The sequence below is a fragment of the Petaurus breviceps genome, unplaced genomic scaffold (genome assembly GCF_028583685.1).
Source record: "Petaurus breviceps papuanus isolate PSGF00001 unplaced genomic scaffold, PetGlider_PUasm1.0 387, whole genome shotgun sequence".
NCBI classification, from domain to species: domain Eukaryota; kingdom Metazoa; phylum Chordata; class Mammalia; order Diprotodontia; family Petauridae; genus Petaurus; species Petaurus breviceps.
Genome location: NW_027186308.1, coordinates 430,539 through 449,284, shown reverse-complemented (window position 1 = coordinate 449,284; position 18,746 = coordinate 430,539). Strand labels below are relative to the sequence as shown.

The window sequence follows — 18,746 nt, the reverse complement described above, 5'->3', positions numbered from 1 at the left end:
TGACTTGCCTAGGGTCACACAGCTAATAAGTGTCTGAGGTCAGATTTGAAATCAGTCAGTCTTCTTGATTCCAAGTCCAGGGCTCTGTGCACTATGGCACTACCTAGCGGCCTTAAGCTTGTGCTAGGGTGGTACAAAGAGGCAAAAGACAGTCCCTGCCCTGAAGGGGTTCACAGTCTAACAGGGGAGGCAACAAGCAAACAACTGAGTACAAATAAGCCATAGAAAGGATAAGTCAGAGATAGCTATCAGAGGGAAAGTGAAAGCTTTAAGAGGATTTGAGAGCTAGCTCAGTGTCAGAGAGGCTCAGAAGGAAGGTGGGGGAGAGAGAGGTATTAGACTGACTACCAAACTGAAGGTCTACTGAGCCATTGAGCTGACCTCATTGTTGTATGCCTTTGAAACCTGGACAGTCTACCAGCACCATGCCAGGAAACAATCACTTCCATCTGAATTGTCTTAGGAAGATTCTGAAGATCACTTGACAGGATCAGGTACCAGACCCTGAGGCCCTTTCTTGAACTAAACTGACAATTCAAATACTGCTTCAGAGAGCACAACTCCAATGGGTTGACCACATTTTTCAAATGCAAAATGTACACTTGCCAAAAAGACTATGGAGAACTCACATAGAGCAAGCATTCATGTGGAGGTCAGAAGAAGAGATACAAGGACACTCTCAAGGTCTCTTTTAAGAACTTTGGAACTGATTGTGTGACATGGGAGACCCTAATACAGGACTGTTCAACATGGTGTGCCCACATCAGAGAAGGTGCTGTTCTCTATAAGTAAAGCAGAATGGAGACAGCTCAAAGGAAACACAGGATGTGCAAATTTAGGGAATCCAGCCCAAGTGTCCACACAGACTATTTGTGCGGACCTGTGTAGAGCATTCCAAGCTCCTATTGGCCTGGTCCACCACATCTGGGCACACTGCACCTTGACCCTAGCATAGTGATGTCATTTTGGTCCTCTTGGAGAACGAAGGACAACACCCAACCAACCTTTTCTTGCTGGAAGGGCAGTCTAGCTTAATTCAGAGAGGCTTGGTCAGTTGGTTGGGTGGAGGTGGTCATTTGACCACAGTAGCTCATGAATACTGTCAGTCAAATCAATGAAGGGTAACCTTCTGTGCTGGTGCAGGAAGTGTCTACACTGAGCACATGGTGGTCCCTTGAAGCCTTTGGTGCTTTTAGAGCTAAGCACCCAACTGTGGATCCCTACTGTCCCTGTCCCCATGATATCAGGGAAGCAAGCCAAGTCCTCTTCTGTTGGGAGATGAGTCACAAACTTGTATTTTCATGTTTCTACTAGGGCTGGGAAGGGGACGAACCATTCATACAACAATAAAAAGTGTTATTTAAAAAGTCTGTCCCCCTTCCCCAGGGCACTTAGCAAATCATGAAATGATGACCCAGCTGCGAAGACTGAGAAAGAAAGACACAAGGCGAGTGATACTGAGCTGCTGCTCCCACTTCCATCTGGAAAGTTGCCAAGGAGATTTCATCATCCCAGTCTGTCAGGGCTGGCGGGCTTCGTTTGTTCTGAGTGTATTGGGAAAATACATCTTGGCTCCATGCCCTGCAGGGCTCCACAACTTAGCCCTAGACCTTACGGGGCACAGCATAGCCTTACCTTGGCCCTGTCCCAGTGTCTTTGTTCTCATATCTTGTATGAAAGCGAATAGTTTAGCAGGGTTCAGCCTGTGGCTGATTCTCACTGAAAGATAGATCCTTTGGGTATGGAGCCCTAGACAAGCAATGAAGATCGTCAAACTGCTCTGTAAATGGCCATGATCATGACCATGGCTGAGTTGAGCTGACCCTTGGGGACTGGTAATGGTAACAATGATGTTTATGACCATACAAATGCACTTTGAGATTCATGAGGTGCTTCCTTGACAAGTGCTCGCTTTGAGGGAAATGGGTACTTGATTTAGACATAAGGGATGATAGCATAAGCATATCAGGAGAGCAAAGAATAGTTTACCTGTCAGATCTATGAAGAAGGGAAGAAATTTATGAGCAAACAAGAGATAGAGAACATTATCAAATGCAAAATAGATAATTTTGATTACATTAAATTAAAACATTTTTGCAAAAACAAAGCCAATGCAACCAAGATTAGAAGGAAAGCAGAAAGCTGGGAAACAATTTTTACAGCAAGTGTTTCTGATAAAGGCTTAATTTCTAAAATACATAGGGAACTGAATCAAATTTATAAGAATATAAATCATTCCCCAATTGAAAACAGTCAAAGAATATGAACAGGAGATTTTCAGATGAAGAAACTAAAGCTATCTATAGTAGTATGAAAAAAAGCTTTAAATCACTAATGATTAGAGAAAGGCAAATTAAGACAATTCTGAGGTACCACCTCACAGTTACCAGATTTACTAATATGACAGAAAAGGAAAATGATAAATGTTGGAGAAGATGCGGGAAAACTGGAACACTAAAGCATTGTTGGCGGAGTTGTGAACTGATCCGATCATTCTGGAGAGCAATTTGGGACTATGCACAAAGGGTGATCAAACTGCATACCTTTTGATCTGGCAATATTACTCACTACAGATACTAGGCTGTATCCCAAAGAGATCATAAAAAAGGGAAAAGGAGCCACATGTACAAAAATAGAGCAGCTCTTTTTTGTGGTGGCAATGAATTGGAAATTGAGGTGATGCTCATTAATTGGAGAATGGTTGAACAAGTTGTGGCATATGAATGTAATGGAATACTATTGTGCTAAAATAAATGATGAGCCAGCAGATTTCAGAAAAACCTGGAAAGACTTCCATGATCTGATGGTGAGTGAAGTGAGCAGAACCAGGAGAACACTGTACATAGGAACGGAAACATTATGCGATGATTAACTGTGATAGACCTAGCTCTTTTCAGCAATACGATGATCCAAGACTATTCTAAAAGAATCATGATGGAAAATGCTAACCACATCCAGAGAAAGAACTATGGAAGCTGGATGCCAATCGCTTTTTTTTTGGTTTGGTTTTTTTCTTTCTTGTGGTTTTTTCTTTTTTGTTCTGATTTTTCTTTCAGAACATGACTAATGTGGAAATATATTTAACATGATTGTACATGTAAAGGCTATGTCAGATTGCTTTCTGTCTTGGGGAGGGAGAAAAATTTGAAACTCAAAATTTTACAAAAATGAATGTTGATAATCATCTTTACAAGTAATTGGAAAAAATAATATTAAGGAAAAGAAATCTCATGAGGCAGACACTTTAGAGCCAGGGAAACAGAAGCTCTGAGCATTGAGCTGCCCATGACTGCGTGGCTGGTCAGTGTCTGAGGTGGGATTCAAACCCAAGTCTGTCTCCACTGGTGGAACCCCCAGCCTCTCAGCCCACGTCTGCACTGCACTGGACAGCTCTATGTGCACATGCTTTGGGATGACAGTGGAGAGGTCAGACCTAGGGCCACCATCTGGACAAGGTTTTAAGCAGAAGCTGTGAGGTCCCAGTGGCTATGGGACTGAGATGCTCTCACTTGGGGATGGCTGTCATTAGTGACAGGAACAACGATAGCAGTAAACCTTGGTTTCCATACTCTCTTGTGTCCTTCCTCAAAGCCCAATGGAGCCCACAGTAGTAGTGAAGGACGGGCAAGACGTGGGATACAGGAGCAGAGATTTAGAGCCAGAATCAGTGAATGCCCATGCACTTCCTGAACACCTAAGTTGGCAGGGCCCTCTGAGGCCCCAGGAGGGGAATTGTTTTGAGGAAGTGAGGGAAGGAGACCCAGATTCCTTAGGTCTCTTCTGTCCTTCTTTGGAAATGAATGGTAAAAGACCACAGGACTTGTCCAGGTGTCTGTTAGGTGATCTGTCTAGTCTTCAACCTTGCCATTAGTGAGCCCCTGACCCTAGGCAAGTCACTGCCCTCTCTGGGTCTCAGTTTCTTTACCTGTAAAATGCAGGAGTCGAGTTAGGCGATCTCTGTGAATGTATTTTCACATTAGGTCTGTGATTTCATCATGGATGGAGTCTGGGAGAGTTCCTTGGGGCCAGGAAAACTGGGGCGATTTTCCAGGGCCACAGAACCAACTTGTATCCAAGGCAGGACCTGAACCCAGGTCTTCCTGCCTCCATGGCCAGGACTTGATCACTTAGACTATCTGTCTCTTCTGAGAACAACAAATAATTCCCCTGCCATTCCAGGACTCATTCCAGGGACCATGGCTACCTTTCTCTCAGCTCAAGTCACAACTTACTGACCAAGAGAGACGCTCTTTAGAGTAGTGGATGGATATCAAAGGGGGGGTCCTTCTTAGTCAGGGATCCTTGAAGCCAAGGAGGTCAGGGACCCCCAGATTGGGCTTCCTGGAGGATCTGTCATCAGCTCAGGGGAAGGAGGTATGGAGGGGAGTGACCTATTTCCGGATTCTTAGTGGTGGGATGACATCTATATGGTTTTCCCAAGACACTACTGAGAAATCTTTGTCCTCACAGTGCTGGATTGTGGCATAAGGAGAAAACCCTAACCCTCAGGGCAGCACTAGGCCAGCCTTGTCTTCTTCAGTGTGTGTAAGCTTCCCTTGGGCAGTTGGAGCCCAACTCTCCCTACACAGACCATGACCAGGTCCCTGGCACTTTGTCTAAAGGCCACGGCCTGTTCCTCCTTAATCTTTAGGTGCATAGGCTACCTCCAAGATGTTGGGTTGGCTGAGACTCAGAAGGATGGACTCATGTGCCAGGGGGTATGCCTAGGACAGAGGGCAGCAGATGACTCTTGGCCTCACTTTGGCCACCTCTTCCCCATTTTATTTCCTGTCTTTCTTTTGGAGGACCTCTGGGGTTGGGGGAAAGGTTTCGCCCTCTCCTCCCTCCAGGATTTATTGATGATGACTTAGAGCGGAAGCTCATCACGGAGGCAGATGATAGAGGTCACACAGGTAACTGGAGGGCAGCATTCCCAAGAAGGAAATGGTGACCTGAGCTCTGGAAGAAATACATGAACAGAGGGCCCCCGAGGAGAGATCATGGAGCAAACTGGCTCTCCCTGACTGAATCCTGCCTTTTAGCCAGAGAAGACTCCCTGGATAGCTCCAGCCTTGGAGATGGGGAGAGTTCAGAGATGTGGGCTTCTCCTGGGCGATTTTCTGAGCAGTGTGCTTCTGGGCACAGAAGGTCAGCCAGGGGGCTCCCATGGCTAGAGAAGCACTGAAGGGCACCTGGGCCATAGGGAAAGAAGGGGTTGGCCTCTGTCACACCCCATTCCTGGGAGGCCCTCGAATGAATGCCTTCTACCTAATTACAACCTCTTGTGAGTTTCCTAGGTTTTCTGTGATGTGATTCTAGCTTACTCCATGCTGTGTGGCACAACAGATAAAGGGCCGAACTCAGGAAAACCTGAGTTCAAAAATGGCCTCAAGACACTCACTAACTGTGCGACCCTAAGCAAGTCACTAAAACTTCTCTCAGCCTCAGTCTTCTCATCAGTCAAATGGGGACAATATTGACCCTGGCCTCCCAGAGGCTGTTGTGAGGGTTAAAGGAGATCCTATTCTACATGGGTGATGATCTGTTTACTATCCTAATTACTTCTATGGAGCCTGGAGGCCTTGTGACCCACCTCTAGTGACATGGGCTACACTTAAGCCACATTTAAGATGTGGTCCCAGACTAAATTTCAGGTGGGAACCCATGAGTCAATCAATCAATCAATAAAGAGAGAGAGCTAGCCTCTAGGAGAGACCTGGTCTGTGTAAGACTGATGCTGAGAGATCTCTGCAGATACCCCCCCCCCAAAAAAAAAAAATTGGCATTTGCATTTTGTTATTTGTTATTTATAAAATTGTTATTTGTAGAGAAATGCACAGCAAAGACAAGTAGAGAGAGTCAGAAGCAGAAAGTCAGAGAGCCGGAGACAACGATGCCTGAGTTCTGTCCTGAGATTCGGAGGAAAAAGCAGGAAGGATCACCAGACTGACCTCTTCCATCCAGGAACTCTTGGGGTGGGGTGGGGGTGGGGGGGCATCGGAATGAGAAATGGAGCACTGCTGCCCCCTGGTGGTAGCGTAGGCAAACAAGAGGATCTTTCTTCCTTGACCCTGACTCCTACTCCTCCCCCATCCCCAGGACTCAGATCCTAGAGTCCTAGACAGCAGAACTTGTCTGCTTCAGGCCTTCATAGATGAGGAAACGAGGCCCAGAAGGGGGAAGGAACATCTCCCAGGCCCTCATGGAGCATGAGCTGCTTGCGGCTGCTTTGGGGATTTTCTTTGGACCATGGAAACTGTAGGTGCCTAATAATTACTTGTGGGGCTGAATGGAATGGAAATGTCTCTCAGCCCCTTGGAAGTGCTTACATTGCAGAGATGGAATGAAGGCTGTCTAGGCAGGAATAAAAAAAGGGGACTATTGAGTGCTTCCTGTGTGTTAGGCGCCAGCCAGGGACCCACCAAATGGTGGTGAATGGAGTGCCTGGGATCCAGCAGCACCAGGCTGTAATGTAATGCCAAGGAAAGGCAACTTCCCAGGTTCAAAATACCAGCATAGGTGCTCTCTATTTTATTCAGTAACAAACCAAGAACAGAGAAGATCGAAACATGACATCATTCAAAATACAGCATTTACTAAGTGTGATTAAATAATCTCCAAGGACTACCCCACCCCAGGACTTTCCAATCATTCAATCAATTACAAAGTCCCTGTTCTAAATACTACTCCACCCCTAGGCTATACCTTCTTTTGGTCCACCACAAAACCCCTCTTCTCAAATGGAGATTATTTTCCAAACATAGGTAAAGTACCTTCATTTGTCAATCACAGAGCACAATAAGGTCAAAAGTTCCCCACCCCTAGGATCACAATTGAATCTACCCCAGAGTTACATCAAGTTTAAACACAGCACTTAATACCCAAATGGAGGTCTTTTCTTCATCTTGACACGAGGCAAGTTCTCAGCAATCTTAGTTCCTGGGGAGACAAGGCTTAGCAAGGCCATAAGATACATTGCCAGTCCCTTCATGAATTTATCCTCTGTCTGTAGAACAGTCCTAGAACCCCTGAACACATTAGCAAAGCCCTCTCCCAGGATTTCTGTAAACATACAACAAGAAAATCCTTCTTCAGGGCTTCTGAACCAACAGAAAGGCTCCCAGACCCCTGCAACAACAGCACTGTCCTTCACCAGTGGACAGTATTCATTCTGTCTGCTGGACAGTCTCCAGACCCCTGCAACAACAGTACTGTCCCTCACCAGTGGACAGTATTCACTCTCTCCTTCTTTAGGGCTTCTGAACCAACAGAAAGGCTCCCAGACCCCTGCAACAACAGCACTGTCCTTCACCAGTGGACAGTATTCATTCTGTCTGCCGGACAGTCTCCAGACCCCTGCAACAACAGTACTGTCCCTCACCAGTGGACAGTATTCACTCTCTGTCTGCAGGACAGTCTCAGGCCTTCTTAACCAAATGCCAGGTTCCAGGACTTCTTCAACAGGACAGTCTTTCACCAGTGGACAAATCTGGCAAAATAACATCAAAACAGACAGACAAAGTACCAGCAAAACAGCCATGTCTCCTCAGTCCTTGGCAGCTCAGGGGGCAGGTCTCAAAAGTCCAGGGCAATTCAAAGTGGCTACCAGCAATCTCTTAGTCTCTCTCTCTCCACGAGGTGCTGCTTCCAAAAAGAACTTCCGCCTCTCTCTTGTCTCTCCAAATCTACATCACCAGCTCCTCCCACTTCAGGACTTTCTTTTCACATCAACAAGCCCATCCCACAGGTGGGATTAACAAACTCTGGGTTTTAATACAATCAATTTGAAAACCAAGCCAATATAGGGGAATCTTTAATTGCCATTACTATCACACAGGCGAGCTGATCTCCACTCTCTCGGGGCCTCTCTTCAGTGAGGGTAGATGATGCATAGAGTCTGCTCGTTAATTCCTCTCTGGGCCGACCTCCAAACAGTCCAGACTTGCTTCTACCCTTTGCTCTCCAGTAGCCTCTTCCTCACCCTGGAAAATCTCTGCAGTCCTGGGTTCGGACCTTTCACAGATCGGTCAGTTGTTTCTGGAAGTTTCACTTGGAGAAGGGGCCTAGGCCAACTATGTCCACTGCATTCCTCTCGGGGCTCCACTGCTGACTCCTTTCTCCCCTTGGTAATGGGGGAGCTTTCCTCATCCCCTTGGTAATGGGGGAACATTCCTCATCCCCTTGTTGGCTTCATCTGTTGTTTTCTCCCATCTGAGTGAAAGCCCCCTGAGGGCAGCCCCAGTCTTTCTTTCTGAACTTGCAGTTCCAAGACATAGCAAACTGCCTGGTAAAGAAAAAGCCACTAGAAAAGCAATCCTGAATTCACTTGAAATAGTGAGGAGTGGTAGCCAGCGAGGGGATTGATGCTGGGACAGTTCCTGGGTAGCGAATGAAGCCAGAAGGGAGCAGACCAACACAACTCTTCATAGGAAAAATGGGGAAATGGTTGAATCATGAGTTCCTGATGGGAGAGCAGGACTGAGAGGCAGAATGGGTACACAGCATGACTAGAAGCAGAATGAAGGGGAGGTGGCTAGAGGAGCCAGAATGACACGGGTACACGAGGCTGTGGGGAACACCTTGCTTATGATCTGGATGGAACACGACGTGAAGGAAGGCAGGAGATGCCGCACATGGTTAGTGAAGCATTACTGCTCCAGAGTATTAAAAATAAGGTCATCCGACTATTGTTTCAACGAGGAAAGAGACCTGAAATACGACAACAAATTGATTGTTAAAGTCACTAATCTTGAACAGGATGTCCAGAGTGCATTTGAAATCCAGCAGTTCACCAATTCAGAACTGAATTCATTATGTTTCCATGTAAAACTTCCCTCCCTCCTATCTTCCCTATTATTATAGAGGATAACACCACCCTGCTGGTCCCTCACTCTCCCCGTGACCCATGGGCTCCTTATCCCTCTCATTCCACAAATCCAGTATGGTGCCAAGTCTGTCGATTTCTCCTTTGCCCCATCTCTCCAATATGCCATCTTGTCTCCTCTGATATTGCCCTTACTAGGGTCTGGAGACATATCACCTCATGCCTTGAGGATTGCCCATACCTGCTGATGGGTCTGCCTACCTTACGTCTCTTCCCACATCAATTCATTCAGACCCTAAAGTGAGTTTCTCAAGTGGGGGTCCAACCATGTCACTTCTGATTCAATAAACTCCAAGGGCTTTATAATGGCTCCAATATAAAATACAATATAGTCTGGCCTTAGCCCTATCTGCCCTCCCAGCCTTGTTACACCTTACTCACTAAAATGTGTTATTTGACACAGTAACCGTTTTTTTGGCTTGTCTAGAGACTAGAAACCACATGATTCAGGGGTGGGCATTTCTCACAGTGGTTTCCTCTTCATCTCTAGTGCCTGGGTTCTTGGGCTCCATTTAGACCAAAATTAAAACCACATCTTCTCCAAGAAGACTTTCCCAAAATCTTTTAATTCTATTGATTTTGCTCTATTCATTATTTCCTGTTTATCCACTACATAGATAACTTTGGAGAGGAGGAGAAGGAGAAGGAAGAAGAGGAGGAGGAGGAGGAGGAAGGAGAAGACGAGCTGAGTTACCCAGCTAGCCAGGATCCCATTCAGGCAACTAGGTCTACTCACAGGCTGTGTTTGTCCTTCATTTTCAAAGGGGACTGTGGTATCAGGGAGATGATGACCTGACTTGCAGTTGACTTTGATTTGAGTGAGTGAGGGCTGTGTAAGGGCACCAGCCTCACTTTCTCCTCCAGAGCCATCTGAGTCCAGTGACCAGATAACTTGGGGTTTAGTGGCTAGATTTCTTTGTTTCCTTCCTTCCTTCCTTCCTCCCTTCCTTCCTCCCTCCTTCCCTCCTTCCTTCCTTCCTTCCTTCCTTCCTTCCTTCCTTCCTTCCTTCCTTCCTTCCTTCCTTCCTTCCTTCCTTCCTTCCTTCCTTCCTCACTCAATGGCTGTGTTTTGGGCCCTCCTGCTTTAGAGTGATAGTCAATGGTAACTGTTTCTCTTTGTAACAGCAACCCTGAGGGTCTTCCCCTCCCAGCTTGATTTTTCTTTTTTTCTTACTAAAGGTGCCATCCCTTGACTCACTACTTAAAGAGGCCTATTCACTGAATGGGCGTTACCTCACTCTTAAGTGAGTACCTGAAAAGGCCTTAGCCTAAAAGGGCCAGGGTCTCCCATTGTCATGGGCCATTCTCTAGTCTTCCTGATGAATATTTGGCCCCTTGGCCCAGCTCTGGGGGAGAAAGTGAGGCCAGTGACCTTGAACAGCCCTCTCTCACTCAAATCCAAGTCAACTTTGAGTCACATTATCACCTCCCTGATGCCATGGGCCTCTTAGAGAAGGAAGGACAGACATAGCAACTATGTGCATGCAACTTTGCATGGTGTCTCTTCATTTGAACACAAGGTCCTAGAAAACAAAGATTGTGTGTTGCCTTTTGATCACTTCAAATGAGCAGATGAATATGGCTGAGAGAACAGAAAAATGAATGGATTACTAAAGAACTAGATGTCCAGGGCCATGGGCAAAGGAAGGTGGGTGATAAGATGATGCAAAGCCCTGCTTGTGTTCCTGATGGGTATGAGCGAGGGGACTGAGGGCAGATGGCAGCCTAGATTTTTTGAAGCAAGAATCTGTGCCAGAGTTGGATGGGTCTGGATGTCTGTAGGCAGGGGAGTACAACTTCCCACCACATGGACCTACCCCTTTCAAAATCCCCAACAGGACAGACAGGAAAAACATTTCTAATGAGGTGGGAAAATAAGTAAGTGTGCTGTGGCAAAGTGTGGGTGGAAGAGGCAGGCATAAAGGCCAACCTGCAAAGAGGCAGGTAGTGAAGGATTTTTTTATAGGATTTTACAGTATTATTCCATCATGTGGTTGTAGGGACTAACACTCCTGCTTCCATATATTCCTTTATAGTATTGGTAATTTCATCTTGCCCACTTGACACACAATACTACTTTAAAGTGCATTACTTCAGAAGGCTCAGCTAAAGTGATTGGGTCCATTTTTATTTTCCCACTAAAACTGTATTAATTCCTATCTTCCTTACTGCAAATTGGTTTCTTCCTTCAGGTAAATTCTGGGTCACACCTCTCAATATATCTATTCCAATGATGTATTAAGGAATGGGTACAATAACTACAGTATATTATTTCTTAGGTAATTGTCCAATTTTCATTGTTAGTTTGATTTCTCTGGCTAATATTCCCAGTCCTGTGTTGGTAATAGGAGTTCCTTGCTTGAATTTTTCAGGGTTACCATAAATAAGGGAGATCTCTGCCCCAGTATCGATCAATGCCCTGGTTAGAGTATTTGGTCCATTTTTTCAGTATACAGTCAGATCTAATGGGGTCTGTAATCTTGTCTGTATATATCTTTTTCACTTTTTAAATTAAAAGAATGTTTCCAATTTATTTATTTATTTTAAATTTTCAACATTTATTTCCACAAGATTTTGAGTTACAAATTTTTCTCCCCATCTTTCCCCTACCCCACCCGAAAAGAGTGAGCCTACTGAATACTCCTTCCCCCAATATGTTCTCTCTTATATCCTTCCTCATTCCCCCCCCCCAAACTTTCTAATAGGGCAAGATGGATTTTTATACCTCATTGCCTGTATATCTTATTTCCCAGTAGCATCTAAAAAGCAATTTTTAAAACATTTGTTTTTAAAACTTTGAGTTCCAGATTTTTTCCCTTCTTCCCTTTTCACCCACCCTCACTGGGAAGATAACCAATTCAATTGAGGTTGTATATATGTAGTTATGCAAACCATTTCCATAGTAGTTATATTGTAGATGACTAACTATAATTCCCTCCATCCCATCCTGCCCTCCCCCCATCCCACTTATTTCATTTTCTCCTTTGACCCTGTCCCTTTTCAAAAGTGTTTACTTCTAACTACCCTCTCCCCCAATCTGCCCTCCCCCTATTTTCCTGTAGGGTAAGATACCCAGTTGAGTGTGTATGTTATCCCCTCCTTAAGCCAAATTCAATGAGTAAGGTTGACCCATTTCCCTTCACCTCCCTGCCCTTCTCCTCCATTGTAACAGTTTTCTCTTGCCTCTTTTATATGAGATAATTTACACTAATCTATCCCTCCCTTTCTCCTTCTCCCAATATATTCCTCTCTCACCTCTTCATTTTACTTTTTTAGATATCATCCCTTCATATTCAACCCATCCTGTGCCCTCTATGTATACATGTACATACATATGCACACACTCACATATATATTTATGCACACATACCCTACTATACACACATATATGTTATATATACATATATATTCCCTTCAACTACCCTCATACTGATAAAGGTCTTATGAGTTACAATGATCATTTTTCCATGCAGGAATGTAAATAGTTCAACTTTCATAAGTTCCTTATGATTTCTTTTTCCTGTTTACCTTTTCCTGCTTCTCTTCTTGAATTTGAAAGTCACATTTTCTGTTCAGCTCTGGCTTTTTCATCAAGAATGCTTGAAAGTCCTCTATTTCATTGAATGACCATATTTTCCCCTGAAGCATTATACTCAGTTTTGCTGGGTAGGTGATTCTTGGTTTTAGTCCTAGCTCCTTTGGCCTCCTGAATATCATATTCCAAGCCCTTCAATCCCTTAATGTAGATTCTGCTAGGTCTTGTGTTATCCTGATTATATTTCCACAGTAATCAAATGATTTCTTCCTGACTGCTTGTTTATTTTCTCCTTGACCTGGGAACTCTGGAATTTGGCTACAATATTCCTAGGAGTTTTCTTTTTGGGATCTTTTTCAAAAGGTGAGCAGTGAATTTTTTCAATTTCTATTTTACCCTCTGGTTCTAGAATATCAGGGCAATTTTGCTTGATAATTTCTTGAAAGATGATGTTCATGGGCTTTCAGGTAGTCCAATAATTTTTAAATTATCTCTTCTGGATCTATTTTCCAGGTCAGTGGTTTTTCCAGTGAGATATTTCATGTTGCCTTCTATTTTTTCATTTGTTTGGATCTGTTTTCTTGATTTCTCATGATTGATCTAGTATCTTGATTTCTCATGAAAGTCATTTTCTCCAATCTAATTTTAAAGGAACTATTCTCTTCAGTAAGTTTTTGAAATTCCTTTTCCATCTGGGCAATTCAGCTTTTTAAGGCATTCTTCTCCTCATTGGCTTTTTGGGCCTCTTTTGCCATTTCGGTTGGTCTATTTTTTAAGGTGTTATTTTCTTCAGTATTTTTTTGGGTCTCCTTTAGCAAGCTGTTGCTTTGCTTTTCATGATTTTCTCGCACCATTCTCATTTCTCTTCCCAATTTTTCCTCCACTTTTCTTACTTTATCTTCAAAAACCCTCTTGAGCTCCTCCATGTCCTGTAAGCAGTTCATATTTTTCTTGGAAGTTTTTGATGCAGGAGTTCTGACTTCATTGCCTTCCTCCCATTCCATGCTTTGATCTTTTTTGTCCCCATTTTTGTCTCTTTGTGCTTCCTCTGCTTGCTCATCTTGCCAATTAATTACTTGACTTTTGAGCTCTTTGCCATGGCAGAACTCTACTTCCAGATTGCAGAAAGTTATGTTCCAAATCACTGGGGTTTGCACAGCTGCCAGAGCTATTAGAAGGGTGCCCTCTCTGCAACCCCCATAAGCTCTGACACACTGGCCACACACCCCAGGACCACCACCCAAGACTGTGATCCAGATCCAAGCAGGTTAAAGCAAGAGTGACTACCCTCTGAATGGTTGCTTGGTCCGCCTGTGATCTGCAGGCCAGGAGCTCTGGAGGCAACAGCTGCAACCACCCTGCCTCCGCCACTTTTCGCCCCAGGGACAGGGGCCAGACTGTGCTCTTCTCCACCCAGTTCCAACAGAATCCCCACCTGACCTTTTGCTTTCTTTCTGGTGTTTATGGGTTGAGAGGTCCGGATTCACTCTCCTGAAGTCAGGCTTGGCCGCTGGTCAGGGCCAGCCTGGGGCTGGAACTGCGCCGCTCACGTGGGACTGCCCTTGGCTCTCAGCTTGCTGTAACAGACCCTTCCTGTCGGCCTGCCGGGCTGCCTTCAGCGGGAGATTTGTTTCTCTCTGTCTCTTTGTGGGTTCTGTAGCTCTAAAGTTTGTTTAGAGTCATTTTTTTTACATGTATTGGAGGTGGTGGGAGCCAGGGACACACAGAGGTCCTGTTTTTACCCCTCCATATTGGCTCCGCCCCCTGCGTATTTCTTTAATCTGAACCGAGTCTTGGTCAATTTCCTGTTCTCCCTGAAGGTGCCACCAACTTGTATTCAATGGTTTGGGAGCATCTGTAGGGGCAGCTCTCACTGCTCTTTTCCATCTGACATTAAGCCCCTTATCTCGGTACATTTTATGTAGTTTATTAGTTGGAAGATCATAGTTCTTCTAAACTCAATTCTGGCTCTCAATATAGCAGTAAACAGTTCTTTTCTTATCATTCTATTCTTTTTTTTTTTTTAAAGCAATCGGGGTTAAGTAACTTGCTCAAGGTTACACGGCCAGTTATTTCTGGGTGTGGTGCTGAGTATCTGAGGCCGGATTTGATCCAGGTCATCCCGACACTGGAGCCGGTGCTCTTACTCGCTGAGCCACCTGGCCTCCCCTACCCTGATATTTCTATGAGGAAGTGATATCATGATACATGTCTGCATCTCCAAGCATAATAAGCAGTTTTTATTACTTCTTTCAACTTTCTCACCCAGTCTCTAACTGAATACCAGAGTCTGATTCCACTCGGCCACATAGAATCAGTGGAATATTTTCTATTGCATTGTCAGAGATTCTCACTATCCAAGACACTAAGGATTCTTCTATCCTTTGAGTGATTCTGATTAATGTATCAGTAATCTTCTGCTGAGTGAAATCCTCAATTATCTCCCTCAACACTCCTCCTTGATTCTCCAGCTTTTGTCTCAGTATGGGGTGAACTGGCTGTCCTTGGGAAAGCTTCATCATGAAACATTGTATCCTCGTTACATGGTATCACTCAGTTACATTGTATCACTCTGTACGGCACATGTTCTCTCCTGGGACTGGTCTTAGCAACTGGGCTCTCTACCAAAACTGTTTGAACTTTCCTCCTGTTCCTTTTCTGCTTCTTTTTCTGAGCCAAACTCACAACAGCCCTCTCTTCTACCACCTGAGACCCTCCAGTTTTCTCTTTTAAAGGAGGGCTCAAATGCAAATGCTGCAACATAGCCAACTTTTGTAACAGCTTGTCTCTGCTTTTACACGTAATATGGTAGCCTGTTAGTAAAACCCAGCCCCTTCTACACACTGCCTCCAACTCTCTCCTAGGTTTTATTGGTATTCTTTGCAAAACATGTTTCTAAATCTCTAGGTTCTCCTTGCTGTAGTCTCTGTTCCCAATTTTCACAGAGCCCTGTACTTTTAGACCACTCCCTTGCTAGGGAGGCATAAGGTAAATTTTCCCATCTTGGAATAGCCATTTCTTTTTCTAAATCCCTTTTGCCTCCAAATAGAATTTTGATACTTTGCGATCCCATCCTCACCGCCAAATATAGTGCCAATGCAATGTTCACAGTGCCCACAATCACTATAAATATACTTGCATGGTGCTAAATCACAAAATATAACAGACTCTTCATATATAAAACAGAACCAAAACATTTATTCAGACACGAGAAAACTAAATCCCCAAACCAGTAAGCCGATTCCATCATAGTAGCTAAGAAGTTAATAAACCACAACAGCACAGAGAGCTACAACGTCCTTTAGCCTTCCCACAAATCAATATAAGACCAATATTTACTCATGAACCTATCTCCTTGCCTAAATGTGCTCTCCTCCCAATTGTCTATCTGGCTCTGGCTCCCAGCTTCCTGTGGGCTCTGCTCCACCCTTTAGCAATCCTCTTGCCATAGGATCCATGTGATTACATTCAGCCTATTAGGGGGCAGAGCATATTTTCAAAGCAGGGAAGGTCTTCACATTTCCTTAGGCTTATTAAGGGGCAGGGAAGAGCTTCAACTTCCCATTACCATTATAACATGGCACAGTGCGGGGAGGGAGGGAGTCTGCATGACCAGGGTGAAGTGTGAGCATGGCATGGTGGTCGGCCTGTGCTCTGTCTCCTGTGACCTAGTGGGCTCCTCAGGCTTCCTTGGTAAGGACTTATGCTTCCCCTTCCCCCAGTCAGCCAAGGATAAGGAAAAAGAGAGAGTAAGAGGCAGGAAGGTGAGTTTATGTGGTTTATTGCCAGGCGGGCCCATGGACGGGGCCATCCCTGCACTGTGACCCTAGAGAGAGCCTGAGAGCTGCAGACAGTGCTGGGATGATAGACACTGAGCTAGGTGCATGGCAAAGCAGGAGTTATGGCTGGGGTCAGCCCTGGTTTGGAGGGGCCAACAGGGGCCTAGCAGGGGTCAGGTACTTGGTGCAGCTGGTTGTCTGTGGCCTGGTGGTCTCAGTGCCTTTGGGGGTGATTGGGGGTGATACTGGCCAGTTGTTCAGGGTGATGTTTGGTTGGCGATGGATCCAGGAGGCTGGCAGAAGTTGGGCAGGGGTGGAGAGTCAGGGAGAGAGAGAGCGAGAGCGAGAGCGAGAGCGAGAGAGAGAGAGAGAGAGAGAGAGAGAGAGAGAGAGAGAGAGAGAGAGAGAGAGAGAGAGAGAGAGAGAAAGGAGGGGCAAGGGAGAGGGAGAGAGAGCACCCTGGGTTCAAGCTAGCAAGCTTTTTGTCCACAGGTGGTGGTGCAGCAGGCAGGTTTGCAGCAGGTGGGCGGGCAGATGAGGGACACAGAGGAGGAAGGGCAGCAGCAGGTGGTGGCTGGACAGCAGGAGGGTCTGCAGGAGAGAGGTACACAGCAGGTGGCCGGTCTGCACACGGGACTGCAGATGAGGGACACACAGGAGGCAGGGCCACAGCAGCTGGGCTGGCAGCAGGAGGAGGCTGTGGACACACAGCAGCTGGGCTTGCAGCACAGAGGCAGGGCAATGCAGCAGCTGGGCTTGCAGCACACTGGGACACAGCAGCAGGACTGCACCACACAGGGAGGGCCAGAAAAACCAGGAGCTTGGCAGCAGGACTGCTGGCAGCAGGATGGCGAGCAGGGGGAGGGGCAGACAGACTGGCAGGGTCTGGGTTCACAGGCCGGCTGGCAGGTGGCAGCCACGTAGCAGACTGGGCGGCACAGCAGGGTCAGGCAGGAGGCTGGCGTGCAGCACGGGACTGGGCGGCAGCAGGGATCGCAGCAGCTGGGCTCACAACAGCCCTCTGGGCAGTCGTCCAGCTGCCAGGAGGAGCCTGTGCAGGAACTGGGCAAGCAGACATTGCTGTCACAGCTCATGTCACTGGAGCAGACAGAGACGGCTGGGGCTGTGGGAACACAGGGTCCAGAGAAACAGGTGTCTGCCATGGTGGGTGCAGCTGTGTTGGGAACCTTGGGCAGCAGAGTGGAAAGGGCTGAGGGGTGATGGAGGGAGCAGCCTGAGCCTCACTGGGCCTGTGCTTGTGGCTCTGTGTGTGTGTGTGTGTGTGCGCGCAGCTGTGGGGCTAGGTGTGAAGGTGCCAGAGCCTGGAGGGCTTTTATATCCCTCCTGCAGGAGGATGTGCCAAGGGGAGCTAGAGCCTTCTTCCCTGTTGTTATTTATGACTGGCTGCTTCCCTCAGATCCTGTCATTAGGTGGTGGTGACATAGTCCAGGAGATGGCCAGTGGCCCATCAACATCTCTACCAATGTGCTTGTGTGTGTGTGTGTGTTTGTGACTGCACACATGTATGGCCGTGCTGGTGCTGTGAGGTGATGGTATCAGGTGACCTGGCTTCTGTTGGGTCCCTGTGGCCAAAGCTCATGTGGAAAGTAAGTCAGTGGGTTTGGCTTCCTTTGAGTGGAAGGAAGGGCCAGGAAGCAGAATGAATGAAGAGGTTGGGCCACTTGCCTGAAAGTGGCCTACATGGTGATCACCCGGCTCGTGCTGGGCTCTTGTGGCATGAGGCAGCAGGATCTGTGGCCAAGGTGTTCACCCATGCATGGTTGGTGCTCTTGCCTGAACGAGCTGGTGCCCTTGGAAGGGAGCCCTTGTGGGTGTTTTCAGAGAATGTAGGGGTGCGGCATGGCTTGGCCCAGTGTAGGACTTGTGGGAGAATCTCTGGGATGGGTATTACCAGGCACGTGTCTCAGGAGAAGCCTGGCAGAGGAAGTGCAGCAGTATTGATGGGAGAGGAGACAGGAGGGCAGATCTCCTGCCTGGACTCTTTGGAGTAAGCATCCGGGGCTTATGTGCATGTGTGCTGGGACGTCTGTGAGCTCTGGGACACACATTTTTGCCGAGGGGGTTGTAGTTGGGCCAGTGACGGAATGCCCAGCACTGCTCAGTGAAGGGATGACAAACCGTCAAGGATACAGTCAGTGAAGGGGAGCCAAGGATGGTGTGGGACGTGGGCCTCACATCCCAGGCCAAGGGCAGTGCTAATGCACCTTCCTGGAGGACCCCAAGGGACCAGGTAGGAAGAACGTTCTGGACTTTCAGGAAGTCGATAGGCTTGTTTCTGTGGCTCAGGGTTCTCTGCAGCAAACCCTGCCAACAGTCCTGATTCACAGCCATTCTGCTGAGAGGTCCTCACATGGCCATGGAGATGGCTGGGGGCCAGGAAGGCTGTGGAAAAGGGGCGTTCTTCCCAGTACGGATCTGATGCCTCCTCAAGCATGTTCTAGCAGGAGAGAATCTGTCATTCAAAGTGGAGAGGGCAGTGTATGTGTGTGTGTGTGTGTGTGTGTGTGTGTGTGTGTGTGTGTGTGTG

General features: G+C 46.5%; 2 protein-coding genes and 1 long non-coding RNA gene across 7 annotated transcripts in view; 1 reads left to right on the top strand and 2 right to left on the bottom strand.

Annotated features, from left to right (window-relative positions):
• The window catches only part of TSPEAR (thrombospondin type laminin G domain and EAR repeats), a 173,530-nt gene that overhangs the window by 9,112 nt on the left and 145,672 nt on the right, over positions 1-18,746 (top strand). The gene's annotated exons all lie outside the window — the stretch shown is intronic.
• LOC138170780 (uncharacterized) lies at positions 6,504-7,781 on the bottom strand. Its single transcript, XR_011170744.1, has 2 exons — positions 7,367-7,781; positions 6,504-7,245 (listed from the first exon to the last, which is right to left on the bottom strand). It is a non-coding gene; the product is annotated as an uncharacterized lncRNA (long non-coding RNA).
• On the bottom strand, positions 16,669-17,645 carry LOC138170798 (keratin-associated protein 10-3-like). The gene has a single exon (XM_069100287.1). The coding sequence runs from the start codon at positions 17,359-17,361 to the stop codon at positions 16,669-16,671; it is 693 nt and encodes a 230-aa protein (XP_068956388.1). The 5' UTR covers positions 17,362-17,645.

Coding starts and splice junctions, on each gene's coding strand:
- LOC138170798 (XM_069100287.1), bottom strand. CDS start 17,361: ATGGCAGACACCTGTTTCTCTGGACCCTGTGTTCCCACAGCCCCAGCC.